We start from the raw sequence: 18,833 nt of genomic DNA, 5'->3' as shown, positions 1-18,833 counted from the left end.
CCCATTAGTTTTAGTTACTATATAATTTCTCATTTGTGACAAACTGATTAAAATCAGGCAGGTGTTCAGTGTCAACTCATTATCATTTTTCATATAACGCTTTCCATTTTAAAATGTAGCCTAATTCCAAAGGAGAACAAAGAAAATTTAGCAATTAGATTAGTCAGTTGGAACAGAAATGACAGACTATATGTCCTACATTCTTCTGATGCACTTTTTACCTTTGGGCAGGAAACATGTTGTGACTGTGTTAAAATTGGTGTTGAGATGATTTGAATGAAAACCCAACAGAAATCTGATGAAGTAAAAAGTCAAGTACTTTATCGAGTTAAAGTAAGAACTTGAAGGAAACACTGAGATCGGGGGTAAGTGGCGTATTGAAACATTTGTGGAGGAAGAATATCAAATGCATTCATACTTCTGTGGAAAATGCTTTGTGACTCTCAAATAATTGTCAAAGGCCTATTAAATTTGCACATTTGAAAGAGTGTATTAGTCTTTTAGAGTAGGCTAATGTCAGATTTAGTGTTTTACAGGAATTTTCAGTTCAAATTAATAAGACGTTTGTTGACAGAGTTCTGTCAATTACTGACAGTAAATGGTTCTTTGCTTTTAGGAGAACATCTGCCTCTTGGAAAGGAACAGAACTGGGAAGCTATGGCTAGTTTAAAAATGAGATAACTGCTATTTTTTGTCTGCAATGCATAAATCTTTAACTTGCCAAAACTCAAGTTCTTATAAAAATAATTTTAAATGCCCGATATTACCAAAATCATTAATTTTATTCACTTAGATATAGATTTTGCTATGGAAATAATAATGACTTAGCACCATGCCTTCCAGGAGACCATTCACATGGTTGTTTTGTATATTTCTTAAGACAAACCAGATACCTAAAACAGCTGTGTTTCATTTCCCTCTAAGTTATCTGGTTATCTGTAAAGTCCAGATAGAGCCTTAATATGTTTGGATTCAGTTAAAAAACACAAAAGTCATTGCCAATATGTTGTTTCCCATTTCAGTGCTGTTCATACTTTTTATTGATTTACAGTAATGTTTAGCTTTTATTTTTCTGTGATAAGATCGTAACCTCTCAATGTTCAGTGTTTTCACAGAAGCGTCTTTCATCGATATAAAAAAAGAATTGGCAACAGAGATGAAAGTATGTCCTTCCGCAGCCCCCTACAATAAGTTGCATGTGTTGGGCCTGAAAACCTTTGAATCCCACTGTGAAAGGAAGTATTGTTAACTGAGGCTTTTTGGTCTGTTTTTCAGGATGACAAGGAAGCTGGGTTTGCATGGGGGTGCCTCACATAGGAACCACCAGGGCACGTATGGGTCCACTTCTCCCCATTCTCCAGGAGTCATAAGAAATCAAGAACAGAAATAAATTCCCATTAAAAAGCAACAAAACCATCTATCATTAACTAATGGAGAAAAATATTAGATTATTAGGACATGCTTCAAAACACACATTTGTTTATCCCAGCCAAGTCAGGATATTAGGAAATCTCTAAACCTGTCATTGATGTATTCTCCATTGCTGTGAATCTGATTTTCCAGTGTGAAGTTGAAGACGAAATGTGAAACCTCCTCATTGCGGAAATGTTTCACTCGGGACGCATACTCATCTGACTGCAGATGTTTAATGACATCAGGAAACCAGACAGATAAGCCATAGTAGCTGTGAAAAACAGAAAAAGCTCAGTCACCAATCTCACTTTTTTGGAAATCTGTGCAAGGTTAGGATGAGCAGCTCACTGGACTGCTTATGTGATGGAGCAGTTGTTCCATCACAATAAAATTCTCCATAAAATTAAAATATTGAAAGATGCTGACACCAGAAGATGCCAGTTTTCTGAAGCAGATATTCTTGATGAGTCAGGCTTGCAACCAAGAACAGACTAACCGATAAATACAAATATTGTGGAAAGGTACTGAATAAAACCTCTTTGAATAAAAAGGATAACCATAGTGACAGAAATTTGCATGCAGATGATTCTTCTGTCTGTCAAGTCTATAAAAAATGGTTTAAGATCTCAACAGCTCTTACCCAAAAGACAGGGTGAACCATACAGCTGTAAGTTTGATCGTATTATCCTTCACCGGATAGTTGAAACATCTCATAAACGTCAACCAAATCTGTAAATCATTAGGAAATACATTTATTTTAAATTGTGTTTTGAACAATTTTGTTAAATGATAGAAGATTTTTGTTCTGATTTGCTTGGTTCTTCAGGGCATCAAAGAAAGCAGATTAGCTCTTCGATACTGGTCATAGCTGTACTTCTCATACAAGTATGTTAATCTCCAGCTATAGCCACGTTGTGCACGTTCTGTGACTTTCCGGCTTCTTTTCATGCAATCATAGAATGGTTTGGATTGGAAGGGAGCTTTAAAGATCATGTAGTCCAATCCTCTTGTGATGGGGAGGGACATCTTCCACTAGATCACGTTGCTCAAAGCCCCATCCAATCTGACCTTGAACACTTCCAGGGATGGGGCTTCCAGAACTTCTCTGGGCAACCTGTTCCAGTGTCTCACCACCCTCATTGTAAAAAATTTCTTCCTAATGTCTGATCTAAGTCTATCCTCTTTCAGTTTAAAACTGTTACCCTTTCTTCTGTCACTACAGGCCTTGGTAAAAAGTCTCTCTCTGTCTTTCTTACAAGCCCCCTTCAAGTATTGAAAGGCTGCTGTAAGGTATCCCCAGAGCCTATTCTTCTCCAGGCTGAACAACCCCAACTCTCTCAGCCTGTCCTCACAGGAGAGGTGTTCCAGCCCTCTGACCATTTTTGTGGCCCTCCTCTGGACCCGCTCAAGCAGGTCCATGCCTTTCTTATGCTGGGGCCCTCAGAGCTGAACACAGTACTCCAGGTGGGGTCTCACCAGAGCAGAGTAGAGGGGCAGAATCACCTCCCTTGACCTGCTGGCCATGCTTCTTTTGATGCAGCCCAGGATATGGTTGGCTTTCTGGGCTACAAGCACATGTTGCGGGCTCATATCAAATTTTTTATACACCAGTGTGGACTGTGTCTGTTAATTCACCCTTGCTCTGATCACCTCAAACTTTCCTAATCTCTAGGCAGCTTCATTTCACTATCTCAAATAAACCAGATATCTTGTCAGAAATGTTTTCTTCTCACTTCCCAGTATTACACTGCTTTAAGTTTAGACAAACTATATTCCATAATTCAACAGGGACGCACTCAGAGTTTTATCTATCATTACCTATGACAGCTAGAAATTAGTAGTTTATCTATATAAGGAAAAGATGACACTACCCCCAGGTCAGAGACGCTACAGGGGAGCTAACTGAGAATGGTGTTCTCTCTCTGTCTCTCATCTCAGGATGATATCCTCCTTTTGAAGAGCAGAGGCAGTCTGTCCTAGGAGGTTTCAGCACACATCACGCAACAGGGAACGTGCTCTGATCCAGGGGCTAGTCCAGTGAGAGAACAAGGATGTGAGACAACCAAGCTGCAACTCCTTTAAAGCTGGTTTAGTGACAAGGTCAAATAATAACATTTCAGTCTTCAACTACTCCATTTTTGGACAAATAACTACAAAAGTAGACACTTTCTGGATTTTTTTTTAGTAGGGAAAATGCCATTTTTCCAAGCAAAGCAATTTTGTGACAAACCTTGGTTTACAACACTTAATCATAGCTCTGGAGAGCTTTAAGATGCCAGATTTTTAACAGCTGTGAAAAGCTGTGAAAAGCTATTTTTAACTTTTTTTTTTTTAATTAATGAGACTTTTCTCAATTTTCATTAGAAAGTTCAAAGTTACTGCATAATTTTGGTATTGCAAGAAGGTAAAGTATACAGAGCACAGTCCCAGTGAGCTTGCACTAAACTCTCAGAAATAGCTCTAATGTAGTTTTCTGGTAAAACATTTGGCATGCCTAAACATACATGCAGATACTATGCCTTTTAAAGGCTTTATTGACATTCATTTACACCATTTATTCATGACTTTACCATTTGTAAGTAATGTGGCTGCCTCAAGTTCCTGCTGATAATTTTTCGTCTCATCATGTGTCATGTCTTTCCATAGGTATATATTGATATACATTTCCAGTACCTATTTATTGTGGTGCTTGGGAATGTGGCTATATTAACTATTAGCCATCACTTGTGTGAGGACCAATGCAGCATTTTCCTCCTCAGAAGCTGGGACCAACATTTGTGATTCAGCTGCGCCTCTTCTGGGTCAGGAAGCCAGAATCTTACACTGGTTCCTGAATCTCCCACTTGCATGGAAAATGTAACATTGCAGCTATCACCAGCATGATCTCAATAAATCCATCCTATTTCTAAAGGCTAGTTAAGAAGAAGAAAGGTAATTACAGAACAAACAGAGATGTTACTTACACCATATAGCTCTGTGCGAATTCTAACAAAACACCTCCTGTACCAAGTTCCTGTATCGCTCTCGATTTCTATGAGCTCATCTATTTGCTTTGGAGTTTTGATTCTGTTTACCTAAAAGTAAAAACAGAACAGCAAATACTTGCATTTTCTTGAATCATTAACTGCCTGTTGAGTAGTGTTGGAAGGTTTTAATAAATCCCATAAAGTAAAAATGAGCACATATTAAACCTGTGTCTACACTAGAAATGCTTTAGAAATATAAAGGAATAGTAGCATACTATAATGCCCAAGTTTGTCATGGATGCAACTGTATTGGAAAACTCTACTTTCAAAGTATGCAGGAAATCCATTTCCTCTGACTGAAACAAGCTGTTACTATCAGGTTCTGCTAGAGTGTTGCTGTACATAACCCTAAAGCCACAAACGATAAAACATTATTTAAACCCTCAGTTAACCATGTCCAGAGTTTGCTATCAAGTTGGTTCTGACTTGCTATCACAGCATTCTTGAGAATCTATTGATTAAAGATACAGTAATGAAAATAGAAGTATTTGAAATGTCAAGAATTAGTAGTTGAACAACATTTTTCTTTTGTTCTTATTTCCTGTGGTGTTAGATGGGGAACTCTCTTTGTCTTTGGGATGTTGACTTTAACTACCCTTTTTAATGAAGAGAGAAAAAAGTTAGGTGAAATGATCTGGAACCACGCATGTTATTGCTGTTATAAGCAATCATCTACTTCATCTAACGTGAAATGAGATAAACAGACATCAGGGAAAAATACAGAATTACCAGTGACAGAGAATGTGATGTTGCCTACAATGCTAATTTTCACTTGCAGTGTCCTGTGTAGCAGAACAAGAATGTGTTATATGGTCTTTCCAGACACAGCACCAGACAAACTTATACCATTGTATGGTTTTGGTTTTGGCTTCTGCTCTGATCCCAGGTTCAAAGTGATATCACGAAAGGAAGTGTATTCATCCACAGGTTTTTTTTAAAAAGAAGACAAATAGAGAATGGAAAGAAAATAAATTAAATGGGGAAAGGGACTGACACATAAGAAAGGAGGAACAAGAGACTGAGTGTTCAATGTTTGGCTGTAGTTTCTGAAGGTAGCAACAGCTTGTGTTTCTTCTTAACAGAATGAGGACACCACCACCCACAGATGTATCACAGTGGATTACAGGACATCAGGAAATAGCAGTATTGATGGTAAAGCTCTAGTTTTTAGCCCACTGCTTTTACAGATGTACACTGTTTAAGATGCACCAGCAGCCTCAGCCTGTGAACAAGAATGAACAAAAGCCCACTAAGCGGTTTTAGCTACAGCCACCCTCATTTATGAAATACTGCAGCTCACTGTCCTGCCAAACCATGACTATATCAAAAGCCTGTACCCTTTTTGTCATGCCTTTTCCAATAGCAATAATCCTGTCTGCATCATTGCATTGATTTTAAGCTTTTCTTAAACTGCTTTTATGAAACATGTTATACAAAAGACTGAGCTGAGTCCTCCAAGATTATTTAAGACCTCATACATACAGACATCCTCACATACCACACCTCCGGGCAGAAAGGGCATGCCTTTTGAATCACACTGTATAAACCAGTACCACTCTTGTAGGCTCAGGGGCAGCCTTTTCATCGTCCTGGCCACCTGACTCATTTGGAGCTGTGGAGGTTGGGGGAAACATGTATATATTCTAGGACTGCTGTATGTGACTGGGGACAAAAAGCCCCTGGCCTTGATGGTTCTTTAACATAAGAAAAGTCCTATTGAATCAGGACAATGGTCCATCTGGACCATGTAAATTCAGCTGTCAGTATATGAAGAATGAAGGAAAAACCAATAAAGAATACCTATTTTAATGAAAATGGAACTTCTGTTTAAAAGCAATGGCTAGAAATATGCAAGGTTTAAAATTTTACAAAATCAAGACTGCTGCAAAGGAAAATGTTTGCAGAAAAAAAGATGAATTAATACATGGCAATGAAAGAGTGGAGAGAATTTTGGTTTTAAGGATAAAAATATTTTTTTTACTTAAACATTTAAACCAACAGATCTAATGAATGTATATTTTAAGGGCCCAGGAAGGCAATTAAGCATGAATATAAATGTTAAACTTGGGTAGTCCCGTAATAGAAGATACTAACAGCTTACTACCGTCTCTGTTAGTGTCACTGTTCTCATGAGACATTTTCAAAAGCATTAAGAGCCACCACCTCCACAGCCAGTAACTAGAATACACTCATTTTGGAGTTTGTAACTCTAAAACCAACTGTTCATCAGTTGATGCCTTCTCTGTTCTAAACCGTTGAAGATAAAATCCTCAATGAATAATGAGAATAAACATGACTTGTAAACAAGCTTCTAGGAAAAGATGACATCAATACAATTAGGAAAACATATAAAAGGAAAGCACACTAAAACTATAGCAGTAATGGAGAAAAAGTTACATCAGCTGTAGAGTTAGAAAACACTATCAAATTGTGTCTGATGTAACTAGTGACATGAAGTGGAGAAAAATAGTAACGCATAAGTCATAGAATGGTACTGGATGAAGCAATGGAGTTTAGGAGAGCTATGTGAATAAATTACTGAGACAAAATGTCACAATATCCAGGACTAACTTATAATAAAAAAAAGGAGACACTAAAAGGATGTGCCCCCAAAATTATGCCTAAGTTCTTCACTTTCTGGGTTTTATAAGATGAAGTGCTGATACTGTCAAGGAGGAGACAACAATGTGTTTTCTAATCATATTAATGCAAGCTAAAAATAGGGACTTCTATACATGTATAACCTTGACATACAGTAGAGTATTTCTAATCCTTCAACTCCTCAATATCTGGAGTTGAGTTTTCTAATGTTCATGGCAGAAACTGACAGAAATCCAAAGAAAGTGGTAGTTTTTCCTTATTCATGCCTTATTCATGGCTGACCAATTAACAAAAATAGCTGTAAATAAAGTGCTGAGTTCAACATGGTTCAGTGTCACATTTTAACAACCATAGAGAGAAAGACTTGTTAGATTACAAGAACTGGAAACAAGCAGCATGTGCTTTGTTTTCTTCTCTACGGCTGCTTTTGGAAGTGATTACAATTACGTCAAGCTAATGTGAGACTGTGGCTGATCCTTCCTCCCACCTTTTGTCCCAGCACATTTCTGACTTCTTCTTAATGCCTAAACCAACACTGTAGGGGCACAGGGTCTGTGCTATGGCTGACTGTGCAGTCAATGAATATCAACACTAAGCAGAAGGAAAACAAAGAGTGACAGGGGGCAGGCATACTCTGTCTGAAAGATGCTCAGATCAGCAAGAGCCAATTGTGATATTACACCCTAGCTGTATGGTGTTAGGCAAATCCCTTTACTTGTAAATGAAATCAGAAAATAAAATATTAGGTTAGATGGGACTAGGCTTACGTCACCAGTGTACCAATAAACGTGGTTTTAACATGATAGATGTGCTAACCAGACTTCTTTCAGGCTAAATATAGGAGTTCTTGAGCTTCTTCATGGAAAAATTTAAATGGGGGTGATGGAAACTACATCCAAGGCAATAAACTGCAAGTCTCAGTGGAATAAAGTTATATGGTCAGATGGTCATTCCTCATGATTGCCTGCAAATGCAGAACCTTTAAGAAGATTTCTTAATTGAGTTATATGCGCATTAAATTAAGAAGAAAGCCTCTGGAAGAGGAAAAACATCCCACACATGGCTCTCAGAGGGAGCAGAGTGCCAGCACTCCCACAGAGCAGCGCAAGCTGGAAAGGCAGACTGGACTTCAAATCACAAAAATGCGTTCTGCTGCCTGGTTCTACTGCATCCAGAAAGAAAAAATTGTTGTGTATATTCTTCATGAATAAGGAAGATGCCATAAAGTGTCCCACACCTGAATTGCCAATTTCTCCTCCAAATAGAAATAACCCATCAATACTTTGAATATGGCTTTATCATTAGACCTGCAAGTCAACAAGATGGAGTTGAGCTTCCAAGATTTTTGAGAAAATTAAGTGTCTGAAATTACTATTTCACAGAAGTGAAAATGAATTTTTTTCAATTATTATTTTAGCCAATAAAAATGAAAAAAAAAATTTCAAAAGCTTTAAAGACACAACAGCCAACTAATTTGGACTTCTATGTGCCTATTAAGGGTGAAGTAAACTTAATAAATAAAACACAAATGGCATCTATTAAGTATCTTGGTACGCTAGAGAAAATTATCACACTGTGGTTCATATGCTCAAGAGTATGCTGGCCAAATGCTGGTATCTTAACATCTGCTGTATGTATAACAATTTCAGTAGGAATTCAGTTCTGATAGTTAGGTATTTAGAGTGCAAATGACTGGCTTTTTCATGCAGAGTATTAATATTGATTGCTTAAGCCCTCCAAACCTTGCCAGTCAGCAAGCTTGCTGAGGTGCTAAGTGATTAGCTTGAAAAACAATACTCACTGTGAAGACTTTCTCAGGCTGACCACGAGCTCGCATGTTTGTGTCATGAATTTGCTTGAGTATCATCCAAGCTTCATCATGTTTTCCAACCTAGACATTTGATCAAAACATTTGAACAAAACACACATGCAGATTAAGATATTCCCCATAGTCACCAAATAATATTATTGCCTGTAATATAGAGGTCATGATGTAAACACAGAAATAATTTTGACTGGAATCTAAAAACCGTTCAGAAAGTTATACCTCCAGCAAGAACCGTGGGCTTTCTGGCATAAAGGTGAGGGCTACCACAGACGAGACACAGGGCAGTGCGCAGACGATCACAAATACTCGCCAGCTGTGGAACTGGTAGGCAGACCCCATGCTGAAACTCCATCCTATGAAAGCAGAAATTCACAAAATGTAGGAAAATAAGGAGTATTGTGCATGGGAGTCTGCAGCTTCTTAGAGATGTAAAATGATTCCTGTGTTTAAATGAAGCCTGATTGATCTCTCTATTTCCACAAGCACTGATGATTTCACAAATAATCTTACACTATGAATTTCATCCTCTTGCATGTGACTAGTCATGCTGGAAAATGACCATGTAATGCTGTGTGGGAGACTTCCTTATGCAGGGATGAAGAAGCCTCTTTCAAGTCTCTTAGCAAAATCTGCATGAAGGTAGTTACGTGAACCAAACAGGAACACCATCACCATATGCAAGAATAAATATAAAAAGAAATAGTTTTCTATGAATACTGGAAGAAGGGAGAATTAAAAATCTGCATTCAGATGATATATTTTCTGGAATTTTACAGCCTTCCTTATTATTATTTACTTCTTCTATAGACAGTTAATTTCAATACTCTTAATAAGAGTATCCTAATGTAATACAGCGCATCACATAAAGCATTTACAGTGCCTAATTTTTGTCTCCATCTTGTTCCAGAGCACTATACCACGCCTTAAATTCTGTTAAAAGTAGACTGACACTTCCCCCCCACACCCCATAACTAGACGTACAGGAAAAAATACTCAGTATTTAAACTTCTGTCTGAGAGGAACAACCTTAACACTGAAGGAGAGAGAGAATTTATGATTATATAAAGAGATTAAGAAAAAAGAACAAAAGCAAAACTGCTCTCCTCATCTGAAAAAAAGTATCTTGAGATATGTCTGAGTGCTGACTAATAAAATGTTGTAGAAGCCATTGGTCAAATATACTGAGAAGAACACAAAAGGAAATACTGGAAAACCTGTATGAGAGACTGCAGGACTGGTAGTTCAGCTTTTTAGGAAAATATCTGTTTGTTTGGTTTATTATGACTGAACTACTGATATGCTAGGATTGTAAGAAACCTAAAAATTTCTCTTAAGAAAAAGAAAAATATTATTTGGATAACTACCTGGCCTCATAGTCTGGCTTCAATATAGCAGAAATTTTCAAGTAAAATTTTCAAGGATAACTTATTAAAAGATGAGTAGAAGATAAGAATAATGATAAAGGACAGAAGATGTTACTGGAAGAGAATGGAATCCTGGTTAATGAAAGAGCTGACGCCAGATTAATCTGATATATTTCTTTGCTAACTGATTTTTCTAGACAAAAGACATGGTTAATTAAATCTGTCTGGATGTCAGTAAACAACTGGTACGACAAGGTAAAAAATGGCATATTAAATAGTTCTTCAAAGGAGTTATTTATCTGTTACATGTATAGTGTATATTGGAATTTAAGGATTTCATGCTGTGGATCATAAATAAATTCTTGGAAAAAGAATCTGTTCTCATATTAAAGTACTTACATGTTACCATATGAAAAATACAGTCAACCCATGATTTATTTTTGCCCTTTATCAAAAACTTGGTGAAACAGTTTGATCTGCATACTTGGGAACCTGTTTTTTCTCGTCTCCTACAAATTTTCTGTGTTTCTAAAATTATATCAGCTTGCTCTACAGCTTCATTCAGCCCTGCCATCTTTACCCCATGAAGACAGAGGTAAAATCAATGAAAGTGTTGGCAATGATCTTGGAATGCCATGTAACTTTTTTTTAAGTAAGCGTCCAGATATACCTTCCCCCTCCGAAGTTCTCTCCAACAAAAAGAGGATGTCTAAAATTTAAGAACTTGGAATGAAAATTTAAGATTAAAAATTTTGCTGTTTTTGGCTGGGATGGAGTTAATTTTCTTCATAATAGCTAGCATGGGCCTAGGTTTTGGATTTGTGCAGAAAACAGTGTTGATAATTCAGGGATGCTTTAGTTACTGCTGAGCAGTGCTTACCCAGCGTCAAGGCCTTTTCTGCTTCTCACCCACCAGCGAGCAGGCTAGGGGGGCACAAGAAGTTGGGAGGGGACACAGCCGGGACAGCTGACCCCAACTGACAACAGGGATATCCCATACCATATGACGTCATGCTCAGCATATACCGCTGGGGGAAGAGAAAGGAAGGGGGGATGTTTGGAGTGATGGCATTTATCTTCCCAAGTAAGTGTTAGGCGTGATGGAGCCCTGCTTTCCTGGAGATGGCTGAACACCTGCCTGCCGAGGAGAAGTGGTGAATGAATTCCTTGTTTTGGTTTGCTTGCATGCACAGCTTTTGCTTTACCTACTAAACTGTCTTTATCTCAGCCCACGAGTTTTCTCACTTTTACCCTTCCAACTCTCCCACATCCCACTGTGAGGGAGGTGAGTGAGTGGCTGTGCAGTGCTTAGCTGCCGGCTGGGGGTAAACCATGACAAAAATACAAACAAAAAGGATGTAAAAGTGTATTAAAATTTGCTTTTTACTGATTTTCAGAAAATGTCAACTTTTGGTCTTATGGAATTTCAAATCTTAAATAATATGGGCATACTTTACCTCTAAACTGGGACAGGAAGGAAATAAAGAAGGAAAGGTTTACAGTGACTTGATGAGGCAATTAGAAACTATACCTGTGTTTTTGTTATTATGTACACATTCTATTGTAATCATTAGAATCATATTCTTCATTATATATTTTAAACTATAGTCTAAAATCACCTGATACAGAACTTGCAAAATTATTTCCTTTCACTTAAGTTAATTTTTAGTCAGATCAGCTCACTGCTCTGAGTTGCTGGGCAGCTGTACAGCTGCTAGTGCCACTGGGAAGGCAGCACAGGATGAGGGTTTTCATCTTTCAGAACAGTGCAAAGTACTGGCTCTTGTTGTCATTAGAAACTGTCCCAGAAATACATGGAGCCACTGGTATATTTAGACTATCTGTCTTTCATTGCTCTGGTTTATGTTTTATGAGAGTGAGCTGCACAAAGGGCACTTCTGTGGTAAATGAAATCAACCTGGCTTTATACCTGTTATAAAACAACAGCAACATCTTGTGCTCTGTAGCCAGTTCTGGAAAACACTGGTGATAATTTATTTTAAGGTGTCATTTATTAATGTAAGTGAACCATACCACACTTAATTAAAAGCAATGAGTGCACTGTTCATCTGGCTGTCATCCTGACAACCTACAAAACATCTTTCTTACTGCTCAAAATATCTGAGGTGCATGTCAACTGAAATGTTCATTATGGTTTTTATTGCTCTTATTCTTTTTCTCTATGTATTGTATTAGCTGCTGCAATTTATCTTTTGATTTGCCATATCTGCTGAATTAATGATAATAGTGAATGTCAGTATTATAAGAAGCAATTGGTAGAAAACAAGCTAGCTGGAACACAGCTTTCTTAAGGTTGCTTTCTTGTGTATTCCAGCACTAGCACTAGATCAGCAAAACAAACATGTATTTTAAATGCAGAGCAAATTTAGATTTATTCTTATGTTTAAGACTTCACATTTTCCTAGGTCATGAGTTAATCTGGAAAATGGAGCCATTAGAGTAGCTCTGAATTTAGCTCACAAAGTGGCTTTCATTCCTATTGTACGTAAGTCCTGAAACCAAATGGAAGCGCGTTCTTGGCTGTAACTCAATTTGCGTCTCCCTTCCCTGATTTATGACACAATAGCAAAGACACAGCAGCTCTAAATGGTTGCATTCAGTGCACCCCACAGCAACCTAGAGCTAAACTTCACCCTTGCTCCCTGGCTATGCTATATTCAGAAGTCATTAATCTTGAAAATGGTGGCAAGTCCCAATGTTTTATGAATTGCAAAACACTTGGCTCAAATGCATCTTGGGAATGATGTGCTGCAGAGCAAAGTAAAACCTGCAATGACTGAATCTGAAGCTGGTACAGCAACCTCTGTGCTGAATACCACCCACCCACTTCACTGACTGCTGGAAAAGGCCAAGTGAATCACAGACATGGCAATTACCGATTACAGAAACACAGCAGCACGCAGCAGAGCATAACCAAAATGTATAAGATGCTAATCTATATCTAATCACCAATTTATATGTTGAACTCAGTGTCAACAAACTCTTCCCTCCCAACACAGCATTTAACCTGATCCATAATATTAATAAATTTAAAGAGTATTATAAAAAAGTTCTTGTGCCAAAGAAGAGAAAAGAGCATTTCTGTCACAGACTTTCTGAATAAATATAGAGGTAAATCTGTTCATATTATGCTGAATTCTATAAATGCATATTACCTGATAAACAGCTGGTATCTTCAAGGACAAGACTCATCTTATACAGTGGCTAGGTTCCTAGAGAGTAGACTGATGGGGATGATTTTTTTAACGTTCCAAAATGAGGGCTGAAAGGGAACATAATAGCTCTCTACAAATTCATAAGGGTTACACTAAAGTGTGATATGGGCAATGAAAAATATGGGTGCCTACAAGCTCTGTATAAATACTGGCTGGCAAGAGTAAGGTTTCTAAATAAAGTTGTGAAACAACTTTCTAAGAGACTAATGTGGGGAAAGAATGTCTAACTGAATATAGGGATTTTATGGCATGGTTAGCTAAAGGCTGACCATTCTTGATAACTTTTTTTTTAGTCATTCAGTAGGCATCAGAGGAACTAGATTCATGGCACTGTCAAAAATCATCAAAAGCCAAGTTTGTATAAACTTCTGTCTTTTGGTAGATCACAGGAGGGAGCAGATGCAAGAATATCCTTAAAATTAGGGGTGGAGGAGAAAGATAGCCAAGAAATTTATAGGGATTCTTCTGCAGAATAATTTCTAAGATTTTATAACTTTTCTTACTTCTGTTTTACCACACAATGCTTGGTCAGAACTCAGCTTTCTAGCCTCAATTTTTAATGTTTTAAATTTCAAAAATTTCCACTAAGATGTGTGATTGCTCTAAATTGCCACCTGGTGGCACTGTTACCGCATTTAATACAAATAATAAGTTTTAAAAAAATTCTGCAGAAAGACTTCTACTATTCACTGTTGTTTTGTTGAGTATTTCCTAAATCTAACCTAAGTCAAAATCATGAGGAAGACTGGAAATATTTTGCAGCTGGCAGCACTACATTATTATTACACTTATATTTAGTCTGTACTGGCATTACCAAGTTTAACTCCGAGTGCCATGAGGATTTGAGCCCATATATTTTAGTGGTACTGATTAGAATAATGTTAAAACATCACTGAAACTGAAAAAAAATAGTTCAAGCAAGTTATATAGCTGAGGAAGCTCAAACATTTTTACAAGACTGAGTGAAATACATGGTTTCTAACAAATGCAGAAATAATGTTTTCAGAATTATTTTGTAATTGTATTAATGTGAAATTTCAGTAACACAAAGTAAAACACTTGTCTTTCCTGTGATTAGATAATTAATATCACATGGGAAAGGCAGTGATATTTTTAGCCTATATAGATAGATACTCTACAAACCCAGTGGCTCAGTAGGTCAGCTGCTGGTAATTTCTGCAGAAGGAATCTGAAAATAAAATAGCTGAAGTCTGCCACACCGCGATAGAGCTACCTTAACAAAGGTGCCTGTAGAATACTCTCATCCTCATCTGCCTGACTCTTTAGCTGATGCTATTATTCTCTGGGAGCCATGAGAATCAATAGTTCAATGAAAGAAGAAAGTAATAGTGTTAAACAGATATATTTTACAAAGACATTAAACTCAGACTTGGTCTGCTGACACTTAAAACTGTGATTAAAAGGAACAAGCCGTTTTCTAAAGACACATTTCCTCTCCCACAGAGGACAGGGTTGTCAGCCACTGACACTCATCACTTCCCTGTACTGACATTGATCTTCACCTGAAGACCTGAGATTATAAGGTCTCCAGTCACTCTGGTAACTTATCTGCCATTCAGACAAGCCCCAGGACAGCTGCAAGCAAGACTGAGCTCGCATAGAAAATAATTTGCTCTCTAATACCATCAGACAAAACTTCTCCATCCAGTGCATGGCACAGTAGTCTGGATGAAATATCCAGCTGTAACATCTCTGAACAGTGACATCAATAATCCACTTTTTAAATGTTTCTAATACCTGCTGTAGTGTCCAGTATTACTTTCCATTGAGGAGGAAGGTTGTATATCCCCATACTTCAGACAATGATATGGTATGATACATGCCCAAAATCTGAAGTTTAGTAATGATATGTCAGCCTTTCACTTAACCTTACACATGCTCTGCACAGAATATAGAGCTGTTAGGTTTGTTTCCTTGCTATGGAAATGCTAATGTATCTGTGACAGGCCTTATAGAAAAAAAACATAAAAAATAGTTCAAATCAGAATACCTAGCAAAGCTGGAAGAAAAAAAGACAAGGGAAGCTTGTAAGCCATTGTGTGCATGGATTGCAATTGCCTGTCTGAAATCTGACTTTCGTTTGGCCCTACATTATGTTTGTATCAAGATGCTGTGACTCACAGTAGCCAGTACAGGCAAGAAGTTAATCTTTAAAATGGCAGAAGAGATGAATAGATGTAATCATGTAAGAGAATTAAACCAGCAGTTCCTAATAAGAGAACTGCAGGTACCCAACAGCCTGGTCATATCATCTGTCTAATCTTGGCAGATGTAGAGGTGGCAAAGGATGTTTAATTAGTGGTCTATTTATGAATAGGAAACCAGGATCTCACCTTCCTAGCTAGATAAACATACATGTAGGGACTTGAAGTAGGCTGTTGTCGGTATTGAGCCTAATGGGAATGACGTGTGTATCCTGACTTCAACAAAGGAAGCTATACTTGCACTTCCATTTTCTTTACTGGGAAGGAGACTGAGCCAGCTACATAAAACAGAGACATGAATAAGGCAAAATCACTCATTAGCAGTTCACATTTTATGAAGTCTCAACAGGACAGAGGAGAAGCTATACAGAACCAGAGAGAAAGGGCTTGCAAAATAAACTGACCGTTATAAATTGTCTACATATTTGCCCCATATTCTCCCCTTCAGTGGACTATTCCAAAGACTCAATAGTTATAACAAACAGTGGCAAAAGAGTAGAATAACTTTCACAAGAGGCAGCTCACGGCATTTTCAGAATTGGTTTTGCCTCTTCTGCCCTTACTATATGACTGAGAAAGGTATGATAACAAAAGGATTCCTGTACACTTCACAGAGTTGGACAAATTACCTTTTTACTCATGTAAAGCAGGGCTGAAACAAATAAGTTTTAATGATTACCCATATATACAAAAAGCATGTTAAAAAGAAAAAAAGAAAAAAGATCTTGGGTAAATGCACTTTGCACAAAACTTTCTGGTCTGAATGGAAGCTGTAAGAGTCGGCTGACAGAAAACCAGCTGCCAGGATATGAACATTCCTCTCCCTCTTAAGTTATTTATCTTACACAGAGGTATACATGTTTGTTTATTCACTTCAGTTAGTCTCCAAGCCACCACTGTCCCTGACATCATCCAATTACATGGGGAGTTATTGGCGATCTGCAGTGTTTTATTGTGCTTTTCTGTGTATTTACATGCTGCATCCCTATCTATAACACAGGAACAGTAATACTTACACAGGTTAAGTCTTAACTCAGTGCTGGAAGATCTCAGTAACACCAAAGAGGCATGAAAATAAGAGAAAAATCAGAACCAAAATATACAGAGTTTGGGAGAAGACCATACTGTCCAAATCCATAGAGACAGACATTGACATGAAATGCAAAGCCATCACCCCATAAAGGGAGAGGGAAAGGATAAAAATCAAGTTTATACAAAACCCTCTGCATGGTTTCTTGATATATCTGCACCTCATTCCTAAGAGAATTAAGGTTGTTCTCTGATCCAATTTTGCTCCTTAGCAATTCCGAATACAAATGCAATGCAAGTATCCTATAGGGCTGGAAACCTACCAAATCTCAAAGCACTTCAACACAGAATTGTGATATCTTGACTTTGGTCACCATTAAGAGTTTTGCCTCTGTCCTGAGTCATTTTGCAGACTTCAGACACCTATTACTAGGAATCAAGCCTGAATAACTTCTACGTGGCTTCATTCTGAATGCAAATGTCGTTATACTCCTTGGTATATCCTCACTCATTACAGTCCCTGGATAATGAGCATAGATTTTGAAAATTTTCCAGGGCAAAGCTGTAATTTTTTGCTTATATCTTAAATCAGTGTTTCTAAAACATTCTACTTGTGCATCCTCAAAATACCTTTCTTCCTCTCTACCTCATACATTATAAAACACGAATCAGTGCAAAAACTCTCTTAAAAATTACATGATTGTGTATTTCTGAAATTTAAAATGAGAAACATCATGTTGCAATTGAAATTATTAAGTAAGTAAATATGCATATTCCAGGCTAGAATATTCTGTACTTCCTTTATGTGTACTCATGACCATTATTCACAGAAAACTGCCCAAGTCTACTAGAAATTAATGTAGATGGACACAGGTCAAATTTTGTCCAGGGTTCAGATGCAAAACTTGAAGTGAGTTGTGATTTTTAATCAAAAGCTCAAATGTTTAATGTCCTTATAAATGGCTGGTTGTGTCACATTTCTGCATCAAAATTTGATTTGGAAAATTTTCTCCTTTCAGTTAAAGATCTGATATAGATCTACATCTACTTGTAAGTAGAGGTATTAGGAGTCATGTGGCACCCTCCTCAGTTCTGTGGAAACCAACAGTTGTTGTAAGCACTTGGATGTAAGATTCTTTTATACATACATTTGCAATCTTCCCGATGCCCTTGTGATACTGTGGAGTGAGAAAAAATCAAAAGTAGTGCTGGGATGCAACAGGTTAGTGGTTTGCAACCTTCCTGAATTTAATGACTACCAGCCATTTTTCAAATGGATGTGTAGAGTCCTAAATGGCTAACTAAGGCCTATGGATGAAAGATTTGTTTGTATTAATTTTTTTTACGGGCATATGGACTCACTTTGAGAAACCTGGTCTGTTGGGGGCTGATGGGGTCCATCTGTCAGAGAAGGGGTAGAGCGTCTTCAGTCATAGGCTTGCCAAATTGGTGAAGAGGGCTTTAAACTAAAGTTGCCGGGGGAGGGGAACATCAATCTGTCCTGCTCCTACCAGTTTGACGCCCAGAGTCTGGAGAGGGATCACAGAGCACCTGAAGAGCACAAGGAATTCCAGCTAGTCCAGCCAGTAAGTCAGCTTCATTGGGGGCCCAGCTTTTAAATTCTTCTATGCAAATGCACAAAGCATGGGCAATAAACAAGAGGAGTTAGAGATGTGCACACACCTGCAGTACTATGATCTTATTGGTATCAAGGAAACATGGTGGGATGGCTCCTATGTCTGGAGTGTTGGAATGGAAGGATACAGGCTCTTTAGGAAGGACAGGCAGGGGACACGAGGAAGGAGTATTGCCCTTTTTGTCAAAGACCAGCTGGAGTGCATGGAGCTTTGCCTGGGGATGGATGAGGAGCTGACCGAGACTGTATGGGTCAGGATTAAAGGGAGGGCAGGGACAAGTGACATTATAGTGGGGGTCTACTGCAGGCCACCCAACCAGGAAGATGGAGTGGATGAGGTCCTCTACACACAGATAGGAAAAGCCTCACGTTCACAAACCCTGATCCTTATGGGGGAATTCAACCACCCTGATATCTGTTGGAGGGACAAAACAGCAGGACATCAGCAATCCAGAAGGTTCCTGGAATGTGCTGA

General features: G+C 38.0%; 1 protein-coding gene across 1 annotated transcript in view; it reads right to left on the bottom strand.

The window, feature by feature from the left end:
- Positions 1 to 18,833, bottom strand: part of SV2C (synaptic vesicle glycoprotein 2C) — an 84,596-nt gene that overhangs the window by 14,145 nt on the left and 51,618 nt on the right. The window contains exons 4-8 of the mRNA XM_010582837.1: positions 9,088 to 9,221; positions 8,842 to 8,931; positions 4,377 to 4,487; positions 2,054 to 2,142; positions 1,520 to 1,684 (exon numbers count right to left, since the gene is read on the bottom strand). Of these exons, the coding sequence (XP_010581139.1) occupies positions 1,520 to 1,684; positions 2,054 to 2,142; positions 4,377 to 4,487; positions 8,842 to 8,931; positions 9,088 to 9,221 (589 nt within the window). The remainder of the gene's footprint in view (positions 1 to 1,519; positions 1,685 to 2,053; positions 2,143 to 4,376; positions 4,488 to 8,841; positions 8,932 to 9,087; positions 9,222 to 18,833) is intronic.

The sequence above is a fragment of the Haliaeetus leucocephalus genome, unplaced genomic scaffold, assembly GCF_000737465.1.
Source record: "Haliaeetus leucocephalus isolate CR32 unplaced genomic scaffold, Haliaeetus_leucocephalus-4.0 Scaffold849, whole genome shotgun sequence".
In the NCBI taxonomy this organism is placed as follows: domain Eukaryota; kingdom Metazoa; phylum Chordata; class Aves; order Accipitriformes; family Accipitridae; genus Haliaeetus; species Haliaeetus leucocephalus.
Note: the sequence above shows the minus strand (reverse complement) of the source record. Positions and strands in the feature narration are given on the sequence as shown.